The sequence below is a fragment of the Cyprinodon tularosa genome, unplaced genomic scaffold, assembly GCF_016077235.1.
Source record: "Cyprinodon tularosa strain WSP-4 unplaced genomic scaffold, ASM1607723v1 ctg56, whole genome shotgun sequence".
Classification (NCBI taxonomy): Eukaryota; Metazoa; Chordata; class Actinopteri; order Cyprinodontiformes; family Cyprinodontidae; genus Cyprinodon; species Cyprinodon tularosa.
In genome coordinates, this window is record NW_024039296.1 from 1292816 (window position 1) to 1315555 (window position 22740).

The 22740-nt window shown below is 37.0% G+C and overlaps 1 protein-coding gene across 4 annotated transcripts in view; it reads left to right on the top strand.

The window, feature by feature from the left end:
* Positions 1-22740, top strand: part of mtss1la (MTSS I-BAR domain containing 2a) — a 48596-nt gene that overhangs the window by 21230 nt on the left and 4626 nt on the right. For 3 of the 4 annotated variants that reach the window (XM_038305524.1, XM_038305525.1, XM_038305522.1), the window contains exons 4-11: positions 10364-10448; positions 10572-10663; positions 10757-10831; positions 11233-11241; positions 13413-13570; positions 13669-13776; positions 18928-19025; positions 21291-21423. In XM_038305524.1, coding sequence (XP_038161452.1) covers positions 10364-10448; positions 10572-10663; positions 10757-10831; positions 11233-11241; positions 13413-13570; positions 13669-13776; positions 18928-19025; positions 21291-21423 — 758 coding nt within the window. The remainder of the gene's footprint in view (positions 1-10363; positions 10449-10571; positions 10664-10756; positions 10832-11232; positions 11242-13412; positions 13571-13668; positions 13777-18927; positions 19026-21290; positions 21424-22740) is intronic. The other variant, XM_038305523.1, reaches the window with a different exon arrangement.

A 22740-nucleotide genomic window follows, 5' to 3' on the forward strand; every position in this document is an offset into this window, starting at 1 on the left:
GACCTATACAGCTTTTTCAGAGTTGCATTTGGTGTAATGTTTCTTCGATTAACACTACTCTTAGTTTAGGTAAGCCGCTATATCGTGGTAGGTTTGTGGTTTTGTTATCCTCCTTCCATTTTTTGAGAAATGAATCATATTCTTTTTTTAATAACCTAACCCGGCAGCTACTTTTCTGATTATATTTGGTCACTGATGTTCTCGACAGCTCTATCTATGCTACAGCTATAGAATGTACAAGCCGGGTTATTTGCACCGGATTTGAATAGAATAATGGGACACAGAACACTTTTATTTTTATTTGTTAGACAGTTTCCTTCGGCTTCTCAAAAATGCATTACTTTTTTAATAAAGCATTCTTTATTGTATAAAATCTCCCCTCAAAAACAAATTCAAGTCAGTTTTTGACATGACAAAAAAGAAATAATTAGAGGGGCATGAAAAGTTTTGCATGATACTACTACAGATTTTGTTCTGCCCATCAATCCATTAGGCTTGTGTTTATGCTGAGTCTCTCTATAGTTTCTATCAACCACAAAACTGCATCAGACATCCTGGATTTTTTTTCTTTCTCTTATCATACTGTGTACATGCTACCAGAACAGACTGGGCAAGAGGGTTATGATGACTGGAGAAAATTATGTCCTTTGGTTCAACATAGCTTGGTGTTCCCCCTCAGAATGAAGGTTAAGATGGAAAACATGAGACTTTAGGGGAACAACGGTACTCAGCAATTTATTGAACAACAATGTAGCAATAAAGAGAGAGTGAGTGAGTGTGTGTCTCTTTGTGTGTACTTGTTTATGTTACCTATTTATGAGTTTTTGTGGTATATTTAGTAATTTGAGGACCATGTTGGTCCTGTTTTCATGTTGGGTGGTTGGTTTAGAGGTATGCTATGAAAGGTTAGGGTTAGCAATTTATTGGTAATGGTTATGATTAGGCTAAATGTCAGGGTTAGCCATAAATGCACTAACTAAAATGACAGTCAATGTAATGTCCTAATATGGACACACAGACACACACTTGGGTGATGTCAGATGTCAACACCTAATAACATTACTTTTATAGTATATTTGGCTATACAGTCAGTGACAGTTTTAATCCTGATTACAAAAAATAGAGCACTAGAGTGGGCACAGAGCATTTCTAGCTGTTGTCAGTATGTTTACAACGGGTATAAAAACAGAGCCGCCTCTGGTTGAAGTGACTCACAGCTTTAGCTTTTTAAGGGAGTTTATTTGTCTCCCAAGAAGATTTATCTGATCCATTACCCTCAGATTTAAATATCCCCCACACGGCAAGGGATGTCGTCAACCTTTGGTGGATTGCTTCCATTAACTGAGCATTCTCCTTTTCTCTTGCTCATCCTGTTTTTATTTTTTCTCCTCAAGTAAAATGCACATCTGGACAATCATTAAGAAGTATTTTTAGCAGCATTTGCTTCTTAGAACAGGAAGCTCCTCCAGTAGGGAAAAACCATCACTTGTTCTACTCCTGCTCCTATTGAGTCATGTACTAATGCACACCAGAACATCAGCACTCACCAGGGGCTGTCTGTGGGTGTTTCTGGCAGAGAGGTGAAACTGTCTGGCCAAAGAGCTTAGAGATGACTGTGTGTTTTTGACTGTATTTGCTTCAGGAACACTTGAACAATTGATCGTGAGATCACTTCCTCTGCTTCCCTGTTGTACTGTGGCTGATGAGAAGAAGCATTCCACATTTAAAGGAAAGACGCAACATGAAAGGCTTTGAATGAGGATATGAGACAGCATCTGAAATGTTGGGTATATTCTTTTTACTGTGATTGGAGCTTTTAGTTGATATTTACCTATGACTTAAAGATCTTAACAGCCACACACGTTGGCAGAACATCTTTGTATAGAACCATTTGTAAGAACCAAAGGAATTTGGACTACATTTAAACTCTGAATATGATATTTCAACACTTCAAGATGAGAGTTACAGTAAATATGGTTTAGAATCTGCACCATAGTAAAGTCTCCAAACCTCAGTGGATGTATTTGCCATGATAGCAGCTTGGTAGCTGCTCATTCTACTCATTCAGTGTACTGCTTAGCAACAGCTTTGAGTGGTAATGGAAGTAGAACAATAGCACATCACTTCACCAAAGCCACTGTGTAGATATTGTCAACCTGAAAGCTACACTACTTTTTTAAATGGAGGTCCTCTTGTGTCACAAACTCCTTCTATTCCTAGTGCTGTTTCATCTCCTAACATTTGATGAAGACACTCTTTCAATACTTCTTAGAAGAGATTTTGAATTTTGGATTATTGGTTGTTTACATTTACAATAAATTTGAAATGTAACTGTTTCAATGTATGTCAAACTTGTACATCGGGCTCTTTATTATCAGGTAGGATGGACTCTAGGGCTTACTTTAGGACAACTAAATAATCGTTAGTTGCAGCCCTAATGCACTCTATTAGTTTTCTTACTTTCTTTTCAAGATGAGCTTTAGGTGGGATGTAGGGGAATGATGAGAACTTAAGAGTTAACTTGGGGTTAAGGGTTAGAAGTCAAATGTTTTCTATTTCCTTTTTTAAATTTTATTTAATTAGAGATGAAAGATGGGGTTGTAAGTACACCACAACAAAACACATTTTTGCATATTTCTCTGTGAAATGAGTTAACTTTTTTGTGACTCAACCAACATTTAATGCATATTTATGGTTTGAACAGGAATTCATGTTCTGGCCTTATGATAATGACAGTTTCACATTGAACTCTGAGATAAGGGATTTGAAAAAGTTGTAGAAGAAAACAGCTAACAGCTTTTCCTCTTGGTATTAAGGCTCATTTTAAACTAGCTTCAGCTCCCTTTCAGATATTCAAAATATTCAGATATTTAACTTTAAACATAGTTGCATATTTGTATATCTAATGGAGGTAAAGATAACACTTCTCTGACTAACTCCCAGCAATGCATAATTAATTTTAATTTAGTTTGTTCATGGTCACTTTCCTGATTGTTGGATTAGAGTCAATTACTTTAAAGCTACAGTGTGTAATTTTTAGCGACATCTAACGTCCAGACTGCAGACCGCAGCAACATTAACATCTCCCCCCCATCGCTTCTCCCCCCCAACAGTACGGCGAGCGTTACGGGACAAAATATCTTCCACAACGTCCGCATCACCTACCTTCTCAAGTGATGAGGTTTGTTTACATAGATAATTTTACAGATAGTATTCTCAGGCATAATACTGCCATCTATTGTTCAGTACCGTCTCAGTTCATCTCTCTCAACTTGCCGTAGTTACTTTCGAGCGTAATGGGCGATCTCGCAATCGCTAGTTTGTTGGCTCTGCGCTGCCGTAGCGCAAAGATGTCTGCCTCCATGGCTGCGAGACCCGTTCCTATGTAATTATAAATAACGAATTCTAAGGCAACGCAAATATTAAGGTTAAGAGGCTGAGCTCGTAGATGATGATAAATAACATAGTTATGTATAATATATTACATTTCTGACTGTATATCCCTGTAATTATTACACACTGTAGCTTTAACTGTTGTTTTTTCAGTGAAAAATACACATAAACCCAAAAATCTACATAATTCATTTTAAAGGTATGCTTTTGTAAACAAATCTGGCTAGCCTAAATTGTAATAAATGTAACAAATAATTGTTCCCTTTCAAATAAGTGCTAAATACTGTCAGTTCCACCTGTGATCCTGGTCAATAGACCTTAAACAGAGAGGCCAATGATTTGATCTTTTACCCTGTTGCCATGTGCTTTCCTTAAAAACAGCGAGTTCCTCTGATGTACTTAGTGGTGACTGCAGTATGCTGCATATACTATAAACACCTTCTTGAAAAGATGTTGTGTTTGCTAACACAAGATTTATGTACAGCCACAAAATAAATGAATAATAAAAAAAAAAAACGGCCAGCAAAATGATTGTGCTCCAACTCCAATTAAATGGAAAATCTCTTAGCTAATTTTCTTTAAAAGCTTGCTTTACTTTTATTCAGTTTACTTATTTTCAAATGGGTAAAAAAAAAAGCCATTATCTTAACCAAGATAGTGTATCAGTGTGCAGTAGTTTATCAAAAGACATTCTGTCCATTTATGTCATCTGCGGACTATGTCCGCATGAAGCTGCCTTATCGGCCACTCAGAGGGTATCGCTCTCTGGCGGGCAGGATGAGTCGAGTCTCTTTTATTTATGACCTGAATTACCCATACTGTGCAAGCACACAAAAAATCCAGCTGCGCTTTGAAGCTAATTATTGATTATTTATGATTATCAGTAGAGGTTTTAAAGTCAGGAATGTCAACATCACCAGTGAATCTTAAAAAAAGTAACAAAAATTCTCTCATTTATTGTGTTATTTTACTGACTTACAATAAATTTTGGAAAGAACAGACAAATGTTAGGGTATCTGAATTATTTTACTTGATTTTTAACTCCTGGCATTGCCTGTGGCACCTGCCCCAGCCTCTTACTAACTGGTCAATTTCACCCTCCAACTAGGAGAATGTACCCTCTTTCATCTCTCTCTCCTCCGGTTTCATCCCACAACCCTTTTCATCCATCAGTGCCCTCCAGTGTGTCCCTGCCAGTTCACACTTAGCTTTCATTAATAAGGCAGGGTAAAGGCACCAAGCTTAACTGCCTGTGCCAGGCGCTATCAGCTCCCAAATCTGAGGTGCTAACGTGGGAAAGAACTGTTGTCCCACGGATTATGGCATTTTCTTAGTTAAACAGTCTGTTTAAAAGCCAGGTAAAACAAAAAAAGGACTTTATATTCCAAGAAATGCTAACGTGGATTTTCTGTACCTTTTCTTGTAAAGTCTACATGCACACTCGTTTTTGACAAGGTCAGCAGAGAAAGGGGCAGTCCAGACTAACTCAGTAGAGCTGATTAAGACTTAAAACCAACGAAACAAAGAAGTCTGTCTACAGAGGAATCTGTTAGCTTAATCACCAATGAAACCCGAGTCAAACAACAAGCCTTAGATGTTGAGTGAGACGGAGAGAGATAGTTAAGCTCCCATGCTGAAGTCATCAAGAAGCAGGGCCTGTGGCAGTGCAGCTCCTGGTAGTATAACCCCCTATAAAGCAGGACAATTAAAACGGTCCTCCCTCCACGTGGAGTCAGGGGAGTTAATCAGAAGCAGAGAGTTGGGTAGAAAAGCTAGCAGAAATGCTTATGCCATGTTGCACAGTTTGTTGAAACCAGAGCTTGAAAGATTTCACCAAGATCACACCAGTTTGAGCTTGACTTTTTCACCTGAGATTCTGCATACCACGGCAAGCAAGCATATACATACACCCATTACACTTTTTTTTTTTTGATTGACCAAGACAATGTTGGCCTAGTGGATATTTGCAAAGTGAAAAGAAAATGATATTTATGTTATATTTAAACACCTCACATCAATGGATATCATTTGAATTTGGTGATTTTTTTTTAACTTTGCAGCGAAAAAAACAAAGGCTTCCATAAGGATTTATTTTTCTCACTCTTGTCATGATGCTGTCTGTTTACTCGTGTTCGGAAACAAACCTGTGAAGCCTTCAAAGAACTAAAATCTTTAGACAGAAATTTATAAGCACCATATGCAGTTTTGAACCGGCTAGGTACATTACATATCCCTCTGAACGAGGCCCCATCTTCTTATTTGGTTAATTTCTTCTCTTTATCTTCTGATGGGAAAATGGATAATGCATAATATTCCTGAAGGACAATCTATTAGTAGCTACAAAGATTTAAGGTTGGAGTGGAGGTTCACTTTTAAGCAGGACACCTACAATCAGTTCTACGATGAAGTGATTAGGATAAAACTGGATTAGAATGATTCAACCAATTTCCAAACTCAACCATGTTATGAATATGTAGCAAGACTTAAAAAAAAGGATGTTCATAAACAGGGTTAAGCAGTTTTCCAAAAAAGAATGGGCATACTTCAAGTTTTAGATGTGCAAAACTGGTAGAGACAAACATCAAAAGATTTGCAGCTGTATCTTCAGCCACAGGTGGTTTTGTAATTATATCCCCCTTCTTCCTTTTGCTTCTATTTTAAATATATTACCTGGTCTTGAACTATTATAAAGGAATAGGAAATATATAGTGTGGCAAAATGTGAAAAAAAAAAGATATTTCAACATACACAGCTGATTTCATGACGAGTAAACACATTGCTGAACTGAAGTTTTAGTTTGCATGTTTTAGGTCACAAGATATATGACAGAGTTGCATAACAGCTCTCCTCAATGCTTTACTTCATCCATGCACATGTGGGTGCCTGCAAAGAGCTACCTTTAAAGCCCTAAGGGTCCAATTTGCCCCAATAATTACTTTTGCAGTCCTTGCACTTTTAGTCAATCCCCAGGCTACTTAAACGTGCGCTTAGTGGACTTAAATCACTAAAGTAATAGGGAGATAAAAAGATATAAACCACAAAGGCAAAAAACAAATAGGTAATGGAGGCTTTTATTTTCTTACATATTTTTTTTTCTTTTATGTTAAGAATCACTCCTTGTTTGTAAGTGTTTGCCAGAATTTCATGTAGCATTTCTGGCTGCTGTGGGAGTAATTCACTACATCCTTGCTCATCCGGCTGAGGCCAGGGGCCAGAAGGGCTCTTGGACACAGCCAGGAAGCCTCTGAAGCTCTCCAGGATGTATCTGTCAGCTGATCCCTCTTTCGGGAGGGGAAGAAGGACAGGAAGAGGGAAATTGGCAGGTGTGGATGGGACAGGAGAGTGTGGGCTTTCTCCAGCTGACAGTGTCATTGGCAAGTCTGCAAAAGGCTTGTATAAGCTCAGATTCTCTGTTTTATTCTTCTTTCGTTCAGCCTCCTTCCCTCCTGTAAGGGCCCATGACCAGCTCTTTGGTTGCCTCTTGTGCTGCGATTAGAGGAGGCAGAGTTTGAGGGAACATGTTGGAATCCAGCATAAATAATTTATGGGATCATGGTGGTGACAAGTTACAACAATATATTTTCAGATATTTATTTTGCTATAATACAGCACAACGGAATTCACTCTCTGCATTTAACCCATACCCTTGGGGAACAGTGGGCTGCCATTTGCGGCGCCCGGGGAGCAGTGTGGGGTCAAGGTGCTTTGCTCAGGGACCCAGAGTGGCAGTCTGTGCGAGTGGGTTTCGAACTCATATCCTCAGGATTGCAAGCTCTATGCCCCAACCACCAGGCCACAAAAATATATAAAAATCTTGAAATTCTATTCTATTTCAGAAACAAGTGGGAAAATTTAAAATATGCAGTAATAGTAATTTTTTTAAATGGTTTGAAAGCTGTCAAAAAAAACAAAACAAAACAAAAAGAAAACTTCTGCTGAGTTAGGCAGAGGTTTTTTAATTAACATGCTTGTTGTGCATAGCATGATCAGTACATGCATTTCAACGTTTTAACATTAAATTCCTATTGGTTTAGCTTGTTCATATTAGCTGGTTGATTATCCAGGTTTTTGGCTTGGTTAACTACTTTGATGTCTGCTGCTTAACAAACCTACTGATAGTCCCTTATAAGTCAGCTCTATTTAGTAAGAGTGATGAAAGATGATTCTTTGGTGTTAATCCCATATCTAGCGACTTTTCTACTGAACTGTGTAGGGAACTGGTAGAAGTGCATCAAAGAAAGTAAGGGGTGGGGAAAGCAACATAGGAGTGTCCCATAAAGTCAGACCAAACTTAGCTAACTCTGCAACTTTCTGTAGAACCATGTGAAAGCAACATTAACCCATAGGAGAGGCATGATGAAAGATTTTGGTGGTTTTAAAGCCGGAACCTTTTAAAAATCATGCTGGTAGGGAGCACAAGCAGGCTTACTGCTTACAGATGCTTGCATGCATGTTGTTTAAGGGTTGAAACGTTGCTATTTATAACACAGAGCGTTAAGGGAACTGTAAATGTTCAGCTATGTAGAGACAAAAGTAACATTTGTGTTTTGTAAATGATATTGATAAATTATTTGTATTTGTTCAGCAAAAAACAGGCATGTTCTGTTGTAAAATTAATCTTAAATAATGTGTGTTATTTAGTGCAATAGACAAAAAAACTCATGATCAGAATCCATACAAGTTTTATTCTGCAGTGGCATAAATAAATTTTTAGAAATGTTTAGACAAATGCAAGTTGTATAGGAAAATTAAGAGAATGGAGAAAATTTGTGCAGCTTTTTGCATGAGTACATTTAAGGTTTTCTAATATTGACTTGTACTGCAGCCTGTTTTTGTTTTGTGTTTTACAGCTAGTACATTGGCTCCATATGTGACTTTAATCACTTCCTGCTACAGGGAACTTTAACCTCCAACCCTGCCCTTATGCTAAGTCACCTGGAAAGCCAACCCAATCACCCCCCCACCCCCTCTCTAAAGCCCTTTGCAAGGACACTCAACTCATTGTACAGGTGTTTGGAAGAATTTCTCTGTAAGACAAGGGCCAATCTGATGGCTGTCTTCTTAAGTGAAATAGTTTGATTGTTCGTAAGTCATATGGTGGAAAATTGGTTATATATATATATATATATATATATATATATATATATATATATATATTTTTTTTTTAGGTGTTGTTTTTAAAAAATAATTTACCAATGTGAAATCTGGAATAGAACATTAATTCTTCTGAAACTATCTAGCCACCATGTATTTTGCTCCAAAGCATAACTTCTCCCTCTTTCATGTATTACCGTATATTGAGGGTTAATGTTGGCCTCTGTTTCTCACTGCTTGCACTGTTTGAATTGTGTTTAGCAAGCTGAGAGAACAGGAAAGGCAGAGCAGACATGGAAGAATAGAGGGATATCCCCTTACAGGGTTGCCTCCTTTTTCCTCCAGGACAGAAGGGTGGAGAACTTTGGAAATGTGGGGGCTGGTAAATCATATCACCTGTTTGCATTTAAACTTTTATCACTATGAAAGTCAGTCATTAAGATATATGTTATAGTGTTATTCTTTATGAATCTCCTGCACCCTTTGGTCTATAAGATGCCATGTTGCTCTGTTTGTATTTGCATGTGTGTCTGTTCTCATACACATCCAGATTAGCCCTATGTGGCACAGATTACAACAGGATCAGTACTACCATATATTTCCCCACCCTCTGAAGTATCACTGGGACAGTGGGCCAGCCACAGCTTTAAGAGCTTAAGACCCCATTGAATTACTCTTCTGCAAAGAGCAAAAGTACAAACTTAACCATTTACTGCAAGCTGTTAAGCAGACTGTGGTGGGAGGTGTGCATATATGAACCTTTAGGGATAAAATGCTTGTTTTAACAAGAATGAAAGAGGTACATTTATTTCAATCAAACATATGGGACATTTGTAGACTCTATTATCCCACTCAGACTGTGTTGATCTTCTGGCTGCAGCTGGTAATGCATCACTGCATGAGAAATGTAACTGCTCAAAGGTTGTGCGGACCCTTTCACATTTAGTTAGGGGACTCTCTTGACTAATATTAACCATCATGGCCATTATCTTTTTTTTTATATACATTTTTAAATTTTACAGCCACAGATTAGATTTTTTTATTTTGTGTGACCAGCAGTACTGGATTATTTTGAATAAAATGCAAATGGCATGTGGCGGCCTAGTGGTTACGGCATAGAGCTAGGAATCCTGAGATTCTGAGTTTGAGCCCCACTCCCACAGACTGCCACTTTCTGAGCAAGACCCTTAACCCCACACTGCTCCCTGGGCAGCCCACGATGGCAGCCTGCTGCTGATGGGTTAAAGGCAGAGGTAAATTTCTCCAATGAGAGATCAATAAAGTTAAATAATTATTAAATGATACTTGCTTATAATTATTTACAAATAAAAAACTGGTAACTGTTATGCATTTTTATTTCATTCTGCTTAGTTAATAGTTTGACTTAAAGGCATTAAACCTCTTTTTCTGCAATTATTATTATTACAGGGTTTTTAGGGCTTTCCAGTCTTATTTGCTTTTATAAAGAGCATTTGTGAAGCTCAGCTTTTAAATCCTGCTACAGATTTTGAATTGAATTCTGGTCTTGAAAGTCTTCACAGCCTATAACACCTGATTATGCTCTACATCAGACCATGAGCTCCGGCTACTTGTAATATTTTTTTTCCTGTAAGGTTGACCGCCACCTCATACCTAAATCCTTTGCCACTCCAAATTGATTTTCTTCCAGTTTTGCCCTGTATTTAGCTTCTTTATTCCTTCCAGCACCTGTAACCAATATCTGTCTCCATCTGCAGAAAGGCATCTCCACAGCAAAATGATGACTCGAGCTCTGATGTTTTTATTTTCTCTTCATGTTCCCTTGGAATTGTGTAATTTGGTTTGGTAATTTTTTTCAACATTCAGCAACAATTTGTCTTTATATCTTCTCTCCAAGGTGCAACCAGGGAAATTGGCTCAGCTCTGACCAGAATGTGCATGCGACACCGCAGCATTGAGACAAAATTAAGACATTTCACCAAGTAAGAGTCACTTGAACTTGTACTTACTTGTACATCTTTGAATGTCCATGGGGAAAAATTCACATCTTACAAGCTTCATCCTTAGACTTTGCTGATTCATTCTGACTCTCCTCTTTCTTGTAGTGTTCTCATGGAAGGCCTGGTCACACCACTCCAAGACCGGATAGAGGAATGGAAGAAGATGGCTAATCAGCTTGACAAAGACCACACCAAAGGTAAAAAATAATGTCTAGAAAGTATAGGAAAGGGATTATGCTCAGTGTTGTAGTCTGAGTTTGGAATCTTATGTACTTTTCTGCTTTTTACAGAATACAAGAGGGCCCGTCAGGAAATTAAAAGAAAATCGTTAGATACCATTAAGCTCCAGAAAAAAGCAAGAAAAGGTGAGAGAACTCTACAAGGTATACTTAGTAATCCAAACTATGGCTGCTGAGCTGTGCACTGATATTATAGTGAACTGGCACCATCTAGAGTCAGGACTGAGGTATTAATGTTCCCTTAAATTAAAATGTGCTGCACAGTACCATAGGCTCCACTGTAGCTATGACGATGATCTGCTTTATGAATGACAGTTATTTTCTTTCTCTTGCTGTTCTTATATTAGCCCATACCGCTGGTTTCAACTAACTCTTTCCATCAATAAAGCAGCGGTATGGGCTAATCATAAACATGCATTGTGCTGCTGTTCAACGCACCTAACGCTGCCTGTTCTTCTGTCTCTCCGTCCCCGCCTGATACTGCAATCCTCCTCTGTTTCTTTCTGGCTTTTCCCCCTTGGCTGTAGAGCTTCTAGGTATGTTTGCTGCTCTTTGGCCTGTATAAGAAACTCATATCAAGCATCAAAACCACCTTGAGATCAACATCCTTTCAAAAAAAACAAAACAAAAAAAAACACTTTGCTGTCTTAGCATTTTTAGCTGAAGGATGAAAGAGTTTGATATGCTAAAGGAATGTGCTTGCATGAGATATTGGGTGAAACTTGCAAGGGAAGATTGACTCTCCTGTCAGCTTGGTAGCGAAGTAGCTGGTTGCCAGATGTCATTTGACTGAGCTAAGCAAAAAAAGAGTCAAGAGTTTCATAATCCACCTACAAACACTTCAGAGTGAGAACTCTGTACACCGAAACATACTTTATGTTAGTTTTATCTATTATTTTTTCTTAAAGTGTAAATATTGCTGGTTCATAAACTAAATTGCTGCTTTTTTTCCAACTATACACTTAAAATGCACTCTGACTCATAGTGATTATTTATATATAGTACCTAAGTAATGTTCAGTGCTTTATTACCTTTTTTATAAAGACGTATTATCCGTATAAACTGCTAAAGGTTTTTGCTAATTTTATTATATTTATTGATTCAGAACAAACTATGCTAACAAATATTTATTTCATCTAAGAGGAACTCTTTTAACAGCACTTTCAGACTTCCCAGAGCTCTGGTTCCTCTGTTTTATGTTCCTCTTTTCTTCATCTTAATCCGCATAGTTTCTGAAGGATTTGGGTCTGGGGACTGATAGCCAAGATGGAAGGTTACATTTTTAATCTGGCAAACCATTTCTGCAAAGATTCGTTAATAAGTTTTTAACTTGCTATTCTAATGCAAGACTCAATCATGACCCATTTTCAGTTTGCTGCTGAAAATGGGTCATCAACCAGATTGATATTTAAATTGTCCTGGTGTCTCAAAAAGTTTAACCTGCCATGCAGTTTGACAAGGTTTTCAGTGGCTTGGGAAATGAAACAAGCCAACAGCATCACAGAACCCCAGCAATACCTGTTTGTGGGCATCTAATGCCCACCAACAGATGTTGCAGGGGTGGGCATTAGATGCTTTGCTACACACTAATTATTTGTTTTACACAAGACTCTTTGGAAGATTTGGATTTTTAACTGATTGGATTCGGGTCATATGGCCAAAGCATGCAGTTCCAGTTATTGTCCCAGTGGAGTTTAACAAACTCCACGTATTTTTAATATTTGTAATGGAAAGACAGTCAAATTAAGGAATATACATGAGTTGATATTACCTTTGAGACTGCAGAGTATTTACTTGCTATGTAATATAAGTTGTTTTCTGGTGCCCCTTAAAAAAATGAATTTTACATAACAGCTTTTTGGAATGGTTATGTTGTTCTAGTGAAAGAAAGTGTTATATTCATTTCTTTCCAAACCTTTTTTACAGTGAGAAACATTTTTTTATTTAAATGGCCAATAAGTATTTTTTTCTGTTGTATATTCTTCACCATAACTCTACGATTTTAACTGCAGCCTGAAAATTGCTTAAAGACCCTGTGAAAGGACAATAAGTAAGGTTTTGTTATGGGTCTCCCAAGTTAATTAGTGTGTTATTAAATAAATATGTGCCTCAAGGTTTACTTGTGTCTGCTAATTTGTGTTCAGCATAGACACAGTTAAAAATTATAATTTGCATTATTTATTATTAAATACAACTATAGTAATTTAGGTGATTTAATTAAAATGACAGCAAACTTTTCAAAATACAATTTGGTTTTAACAGTTTTGCTCATTTACGAGTCAGCTAGAAATGCTAAGATACACATGCAGAGAATGTGTTTGTTCAGAAAATCCAATTAAAGCAGAAATGGAGTGTTGCTTTTTTCATTTTCATCACTCATGTAACTCTGAACATTATGCACAGTCTCCTCCTCTTCTGCATCTGCTCATCATCGTAGTTTGATGACTTCTTTCAAATACCTCCAGCTCCCATGTGCATGAACCATTCAAGTATGAAGTTTGTCAGTGCATTGACCTCTAGTCCACAGCAGCTCATCATCATTTGTTCTAATCATTTCTAATTTGTTTCATCTTCCCCCTCTCCTTGACATTTTATGCCACTGCTTCAATTATCACCTACCTCCATCGATCCTCAATTTCTTTTCCTTTTGTTTATTCAACTCGCCTTTCCTCCCACGGTTTGCAAACTGCGCTACTACCCCACGCAGGCCGGGGAAACCTGCGCCCTCAGCTGGACAGCGCCATGCAAGATGTCAATGACTTGTATCTGCTAATGGAAGAGACAGAGAAGCAGGCGGTTCGAAGGGCGCTTCTGGAGGAGAGAGGACGTTACTGTACATTCATCAACTTCCTTCAGCCAGTGGTGGTGAGCAACATTTATGCCTTCACTAAGAGCTCCAACGCTAAAATCATAGAGCTTTCCTTCTCACAACTTTCTTTTCATTTTTTGTGTTTTCTCTGCAGAATGTGGAGATTGCCATGTTGGGAGAGATAACCCACTTACAAGCCATTGTTGATGACCTCACTATGTTGACTGAAGACCCACATAAGCTGCCACCTGCCAGTGAGCAGGTAACAAAGCTGGATACTCCTAGTTCTAGTGCTATAGATCCACTTTGATATGCAGTTCATTGCTACACTGCTAAAGTTGTACTGATCACTTGAAATTTGAGTTCATGTAGGTTGGAAAGCTATTTTCAACCTATTTAAATAAATGCTGGCATTTACAACCCACTTAACAGTTATTGACATCTCTGGTTTGCACATTAAGATTTCGCAATATGATTTGAATGGCCTTAATGTTTTAAAGTTGATTAGACTTCACTCTTGGTTAACTAAGGTGATAAATTACATACAACAGAAGTCCAGGTCTATGAAACACTGGCCCTGAGGGTATACAAGGACCATGATTTATCTGGCTTACATGCAGAGTAAAGACAGGTGTAAAAGAGGTTGAAGAAAAACCTCCAAGGCTCACTGCTAAAGAATTACAGAAGTTAACATCACATTGGGTTACTCACATTTCAGTAAAGCTGAATAAACTTTACCTACATATTAACTTTTATATTTGGCAGTCCAGAAAGATACAGTGATATCCTCTCTTTTTGTGTGTGTCCCCGTTTTTTTTTATGTGACTCTTATAATACCGTAGATGTCCCAGAGCTAGCAGAAAGCCCAACAGCTTTGCTTTTATAAGCAGACAATTATGACTATTGCCGTAAGGTTCTGCTTGATACTTGTATATAAAGAGAAAGAAAGAGGGTATAAGAATTAAGGGGAGAGAGAAAGAGATAGAGACAGGAAAGAATTCATTAAAAGGGGGAACGTAACAGCAAAAACAAGACAGCATACAACAGAAGTAAAGCTTAAAAAAAGCTTCAAGAGCAGTGAGTATACCTTAGATATTCATTTATGTGGAATGCAAAACCTTTGGCAATTACACAATATTATTCAGGGTGGTGTATATCTTTAGTTGCAACTTAGTGTTTAATATTAGTGTATATCTTTGAACACCTGGATCCCAATTCCTGTGCTCATGTATGAATGATTTACAAAACTTCTTTAGAAGAAAAATCAGTAGCAGTTTTGGGTGGCCCCAGGCCCATCCTACAAGGCCTCAGAATCGATAAAGAGGCGATGTGAGCCCCACATATGCAAAGGCACCCCAGATCATTGGAACACAAGGAGGGCAGACATACAGTAGGGATTCCCACAACTACCAGTGAATAGTAGAGCTGAGCACCTGGATCCCGACTACCAAGGGGGCAAACTCAAAATAGCCCAATTTTCATATATGTGGTTGTGTATGTGTTGAGGAAAACAGAAAGCATACATACCACCAAATCTTTGAATTGTGTTTTCTTTGACAATATGACTAAAAGCTGTAGGTATATTGTAAGTTTTACAGTAGGAAATGGATCGCAAGTGATCTGATAAGCGTTAATCTAGCCACAGTCTGCAGACTTCTCTTCATCTCTGGTTGCAAGGAAACAGGTGATTATCGCCCCCATGTGTTCATACAGTTGCAGCCATTCAAAATGGCCCTTCTGTCAAAAGCGAGCTTAATGGCAGCCTACTTCCCTGCAGCTCCCAGCAAAATCCTCTCCAACTTTCAGCCACTGGTGTAACCCCCTCCTTCTTTTGGGCGTCCAGATTTTTTTTGTACTCACTCCACCCTTTCATTGCATTACAGGGTCTGCCCAGGAAATAACGCGTCTGTTTACATCTTAATGTCCACAAATCATGACAGAAAGAATATCTTAGTAGAAAGATTGATGTTTAAAAAGGAACCTGTAAAGGACCAGCCAAGAGTCCATCAAGGAAATTGGAGACATTTTGAATAGCAACTACTGTATGTGTTCAGTCTAAGATCAATGAAGATATCATTTTCATAAATTTGAATTAACAAAAAAAAAAAAATCATTGTTGTCAGACAGAACACAGCCACTTTATTTATTTATGTGTTCATTTGAAGTTGGCTAAGTGAAGTAGTATAATCCTTTCAAAAAAAAAAAAAATGTACAAAAAAATAATGGGTAACTTGACTGTTTTAGCCAAAGTATATAAAATATGGTGCCATGTCACTTTACTTTTTTTTTGGTTTTGTATTTTTGTTATGCCATTCTTGATGATATTAAAATACCAAAATATAAAAACTTTCGAAATTATAAAGCTATTTATTATGTGTTTTAAATGAAAAAGTTTTTAAGTGACAGGGTATTTCAATGTCATATGTTACTTGCTGTCTTGTATCCTTTAGAAGGAAAAGCTGTCAAAGTTTGGTGGGAAAACCAGAAGCGAAGGGTGAAAAAAATTCAAACATCAATTATGTAATTTTACCAGAGATAAACTCAACCTAAAGTTCTTGGTGCTATTGTGCTTCTGGTGGTATTAGGAGAAAGTTCAGTGTCATGTATGTTTTCTTTTTCTTTTTATAATAGAGAGGTGTGATCTCAGAAAGTACCATTTTACCCTTTTTTTCCAGGTGAACATAGCTATCTATGATGCTGAAGTTCATGTAGATATGAGGCTGAATGTATCACCAAAGACCTGTCAAACACGACGGACAGATAGTTTCAAAAAGGGAGCTGTCAGAGTAACAAATAGTTGTTAAGTGTCTGTGGCTTGTTTTCTGGTAAAACTGATAAATCTGATTATAATAGTGCTTTCTTTAGTTGTATCAGATAATTTAAGATATAATATAAGGCAATGAGTGTTCTGTTTGTTTGCTAATAACTTTCTGTGTTTAGAAGTTGCGTTGGTGGTTGGTTTTGGTTATCAATAGCTGCAAGGAAGTTAAAGCTCGCCACCTCAAGAAATCTTTCTGTAAAACATTTTGATTTTATTATCAAAGCTGTAGGCATTTTGTTTCTGTAAAAAATATCATGGCTCTATTGTCATTTTCTATATAAAAAATTGCAACTATGTTTTCTAAGGTGTTATATAGAAGCACATTACCAGAAAATGAAGATTTTAGGAAGTACAGTAATCGGACATAAGAGAGTAAAACGCTATTGAACAATATAAAAATAAAGCTAAAACTTCTTCACACAAAAAAGGCCAGTAAAAGAGGCCTGCTTTTAGATAGTACACATTCACTTCAAGTTCAGTTCAAAATATTTGATTTATCCCAAAGGAAAAAAAAGTAAAATGTTCAAAGTTTTCTATAGACTTGGGGCTGCTTCATGTAGGCCTACTTCAAATCGACACATTACTAAATAAAGTGGTTATGGTCTGTCTAACATCAATAGCCTTTTAATATATTAAGATTTTTTTTCATAATGTCAAATCCAAATGTATGAATATAATATTTTCATTGATCTGAGGCCACACGCATATGTACAGCAGGATGCTGTAATCTCCTGTTGTTTGAAACCAGAGATTCAGAGGAAGAAGTGTACAGACTGTGGCTAGGTTAACGCTTAGCAGATCACTTCATACTGTAATGCTGAAAATATGTTTTTGGCACATTCAGTCTCATTATTAGTGTTGCACTGATACTGATACCAGTATCGGGATTGGCTCCGTTCCAGCGCTAAAATGCTGGTATTGGTATCGGCAAGTATCAACAAATAGGACACCGATACCATTTTGAGAGTTTATTCAAATATTGTCACCCATTCCAGGTAGGCAATAAAATGTTCTACTTGATTCACTTTGTATTAGTCTTTTTCCTGCTTCACAAAGGTAGGCAGCAGCTTGACAAAGCCATGATGGCAATTAATTTACATCCAAGTAGTATGCAGTTCTTCATATATACACACACACACACATCAATTTCAAACAGATGGTATCAGTATGGTATTGATATTGGCTAATACTGCACAGCCAAGTATCGGTATTGGGGCAACACTACTCATTGTCAAAGAAAACACAACTCAAACATTTGGTGGTATGAAAGTTTACGGTTTTCTCAAACACATTCATACATTTACAACCACATATATGAACATTTATTTTTCATGACTGAAAAAATATAGTGTCAATAAAATCAGATTACCACATTTAGTGCCCATATATGACCTTTGGTGAAATGGCATACACCATTTTTCCTGGCATACATCATTATTCAAAACTGGCATGCCAGCTACCATTTTTGGCTCTTGGTGCTGCTGTTCTCTTGGCTTTCTTAAGCTCCACTTATCAAGAATTTGTTGATGGCCAAAAAATCATGTGCTACAATACATGCAGCACAGTGATTGTCTCTTTGCATTTTTCATTTCAAATTCAAAGTCTAATTTTGTCAGACTCTAAAACATACACTTACGCTATAATGCCACTGTACCCTTCACAAATTGGTTGATACAGGTTTATGGCTTCCTCGTTTGGTGAGTCAGGGGGATAATGGCAGTGAGTTGACTTTTACCCCCCTTCCTTGCTTTGCATCTTTAAAAACAAACAATCAAGCAGATTGATAATGTTGATAATGAGTTTTCTTGATTTACTGTAATTCTTTACATTATCTATCTAGGCCTGCTCCAATGTATTCCTTTTGAGGTAAGGAGGGAACAGTCAGCAGAAACTCCTGAGCTCAATGGGCGAAGCGACATCTAGTGTCTGCCTTTCAAAGTTTGGTTTTAGCTAGTAATGGCTACCCACCAAAGTTTGGATCTAGCCAGTCATGGCTGCAAAGGAAAATGTTATAAACAACGGGCACCATGAGAAAAATGTTTTGCTTTATAGCAAGCTTGGGTTGGTTGGGATTGGGTTAGTATAAAACAACTGATGAGCAATATTAAAAAAAGATCTTGCAAGGTGGAGGATCTGTAATGCTGTGGGCCTGATAAACTGTTCAGTGCATTAAATATTGATTTCTTTCAAATGCCAAAATTATTTAAATAAAAATCTGGGCCACATTAAAAAAGTCCAAACTTTTTTTGTGATTGTTATTGAAAATGAAAAAATGATTTCTTCCTTCCTGTGATGTGTCAGAAAGGAGGTCACTCTTGAATTTTCCCAACTAAAGGTATTCTATTGTGTTCTATTCTATTATGTTTTTATTCTATTCTAAACATTTGACATTAACCAAAGAGAGGACTCCAGAGAGAATTTGGGATGAAAATTGTGTGTACAAAATATCAACACCATGTTTATCATTAGAGAAATAGATTCTTACTCTGCCTCAGTTTATTAAAAGAATATTGCATGCACATCACTCACTTTTAAATGTAAAACTTGTGATCACTATTTTTTTTTTTATTATAATTTAAATAATTTCTGCAGGTTATTCGGGATCTGAAAGGCTCAGACTACAGCTGGTCCTACCAGACCCCTCCTTCCTCCCCAAGCAGCACCAGCTCAAGGAAGAGCAGCATGTGCAGGTACATCCTATAAACACACATGGGTTCTTTTGGTTTTCTGCAATAAAAGTCTTCTTCCAAAAATAGATAAGAACTGCTTTGACTAGGAATTTCCAGCATGCCTTTTTAATGTTATTTACGGCTATGTTGGTAATGATGGATAACATTGACTGTGAAGCTGAACAAGCACACATGCAATCTTAACATCAAACCACCTCTTAATATTGACATTTTTAGAGTATGTATGTATTAATATATATTTGATGTGCAGTCCTCACCAAGAACCTGACTACATGTGACAGACTACATGCTGTACCTGTGGTATCTTAAGAGTTCTCCAGCTTCTTGCCTTAGGAAGATTTGTCATTTTCAAGCTTCTTACAGGCAGATTACATGGAAAGCTGTCAAACATCACAGGCTGTAAGGCACCAGCTTACACAGAAACCTAAACCTGCACTTTCTTTAGAGGAATGATGATTTTTTGACAGTTTATTTATAAATGTGTGGTTTTGGGTCGAGAGAAAAGTCTGTCTTCAAACGGAACACCTTGTAATGTGGGAGTTAAAAGGAAATCACCTTGCTTTGGTGTTAAGGTTCCTGTCAGTACTTCACTGATGCTTAAGGCAATTAACACGGCATCCTATATTTAGATTGCCATTATTTATCCACTCATAAATGTGACATACACTGCTCACAGGCTGAAGAGATGTGAGAATGGCATTTTTTTTAGCAATAAAACAGCCACAAATTTGCATTAAGCTTTCTTTGGAAATAAGTGTTTTGATTTTGGCTCAGTATATTGAATATTAAAAGCAACATAAGGGTCCAATTGTTTGAATATACTTTTAACTTAATCTCAATTAGACTATGTCAAATAATACAGGCTTAAATATATATGAGACCAGGGCTCCACTATATATAATGAAAACAATTCTGTTGGCAATATATATGTATGCAAATGCAGTACTGATTTTTCCAGGGACTTTTTGGAATGCAATAAATGTTTTCTAATATAATAAATGAATGTAGTTTTTGCTTGGAAATTAGATATTTAGTCTATTTGCAGGACTCTCACTGCAGTGACAGAGACTACATTGTTCATAATGCTAAAGGTTAAAGAGAAAGTGAGAAGCAATCATGAGAGAGATGGTAATAAAGAAGAGGTGGATTTATAGTAACTGAAACGATGCAATACCTGTCATCAATAACATAGATATGGTTTTAATTTTTAGTAATGTCCAACACTTGATACACCCTTGCTAACACCTGGAACTACACCTAAGAGCTGCAGAGAAACCACACTCTTTTTAAGCCATAAACAAAACATTTATATATTTGAATCTTTTTATTTCATCAGAACTGTTAAAGCTTGCATTAGCTGGTTTCTGTTTTTTTAGGGTCCCAAAACCAATGCTGCTTACAGGAGCTCAAGCTATGGTGATGCTATGACCCAGTTGTCACCTTATACCAAGTTAACGTCCCTCAAATCCACATTGTCCCTTTTTTATGCTTCCAAAAAAAAATGAAGCTTAAAAAAATATTTGCCTTCCTTTGCTATACAGCTACACAGTACATCTTTCCTACTTCTTTGTGTCATTGTGATGAGTTAATCAGCATTTTTTATTTCAAGCCCCTCTTATGGTTACATTCTGGTAGCTCTAGAATCATTACTGTATCAATGCAGAGAAACAGGATTATTTATCAAAGGAGAAGGAGAAAGAAATAGAAGACCCTTCCCGGTTTTAAATAAATAATGATTATTCAATTTGCCATGTTTAATTTGCCATTCGTCCTTAAGCCTCATCCTAGAGTATGAAGATTAATGAGAAGTGATAACTGCGGATACGTTCCTTAGGGAGATGGGGAGAGGAGTTGGTGTGGGGGAGGAGGAGTGCCGCGGGAGGGTGCGGAGTGGGTTTCTAAATGTGTGGGTGACAAAGGGAAACAACTTTGCGTGCGGATAACAAAGCAGGAGACAAAAGGCATAAAGCCAGCTCCTAATCTTCAGAGGGAAAAATAAATAAAGGGATAATGTTTTAATGCTCTTTGATGCTCCAAAATGAAAAGAACGGCATCATTTAGCCAACGTTCATGCTTGGAGCTTTTATATTCTTTTTTTTATTTTTTTTTGTTTGTTTTTTATTTATCCCGTCCTGTTTTTGCTAAATCCTTTCCTTTAAAGAAAAAAAAATCTCCCAGAAGACAACAAAAGGGGATAAAAACATGACAATCTTGATTATGAGAATGTTTATTATTCACACATTGTTTGTGATATTGTGCCAACAGCTTGCTTCAGATGCCATCAGCGGGAGCACATCGGCTCAGCAGCGTCTCCTCCCACGACTCTGGTTTTGTCTCACAGGATGCCAACACCCATTCTAAGCCTCCGTCACCCATGCCCTCAGATATCACTAGCCAGGTAGCTTTCTTTGTTTTGATACTGAAAAACTAAATATTACTCAGAACAGGGATTTTGTACTCCAAGAAAACGAGGACCGAAGCAGCCTTCCACTCCCAGGGGAATCCTCAGGCAGTAATGCTGCAGGGCAGGAGGCCACAGCAACAGTTTCACTTTCTTATCAAAGCAATACAGCGATGTGAAAAAGTATTAACGGTGTTTCCAATTTAATCTGTTTTTGACTTTTATTTAGAAATAACTTAAGGGTTCTCATTATGAAACAAATATTGATATCCGACAAAAGATAACTGAGTAATTCGAAATGTAAGGCTGCAACTAATGATTATTTTGCAAATTGATTATTCTGTTGATATTTTTCTCGATTAATCGATTAATAATCAAAAAGCTAAAGGTTCATTAAAGAACACTTTTTTCATAAGTAAACCAGCTGAAACTGAAATATTTCCACTTGAGGACTTCTGGATAGAGCATATTGACAGACATTTTTTTTTTAATCTTAAATGCAAAATGTTTATATTGTTTTTTTTTTTATTTAGATATTATTACTGCTCTAAGTAGGTTGCTCGTCAGCTACAGGCATGTTTTACAGTCTGTAGGCTCAATAATCAATTAATCACCATTAATCCGATTAATTGTCTCAGTCCTAAAGAAATGAAGTATTCAGGGGATTTCTTTTATTAGAGAAAAGAGATACCCAGTTCATGTACAGTCAATGGCTTTTACGACATTTTGAGGTTCTAATTTGAGTGCCACTGAATAGTTCATAAACTGATGGTCAGATGTTCCCCTCAGATTTTTGTGGTAAAAAGTAGAATTCATCAATTACAAAATATTTCATATCCTAAACAACAAAGCAACCTCAGATAATCTAACACCACCATGTTTGTCTGAATATAATGAATTGGTTAAACGCCTGATTTTAAAGGACACAAAACTTCTATAAGTAGGAGTGATTTTGATTTGCCAGTGTACTCAGTACTGTTTTTCTGTTCTCCATTTTAGTGTAATGGCTTAATTTGAGTGTTAATGCCTTAGAAATAGTCTTTCAACCTTTCCAACTAAATTTCAGTTACTTTGTTTTATTACCTGGTAATGAATGTAGCTAGATCAGAGCATGATGTGTGGATGTTTTTAAATATTTTAGCCTTATTGAAGATGTCAAGCAGGTTCTTTCTAAGTTGTGTCCTGATTTTACAGATCTAGTCGTTATTAATTCTGGCTGTGGTTAGTTATATTAGACCCAGGTTTAAAGAAATGCGGTGAAATTACTTTATCACATAGCACCAGAATGGCTTGGATAGCTTTTTACCCTTTGCA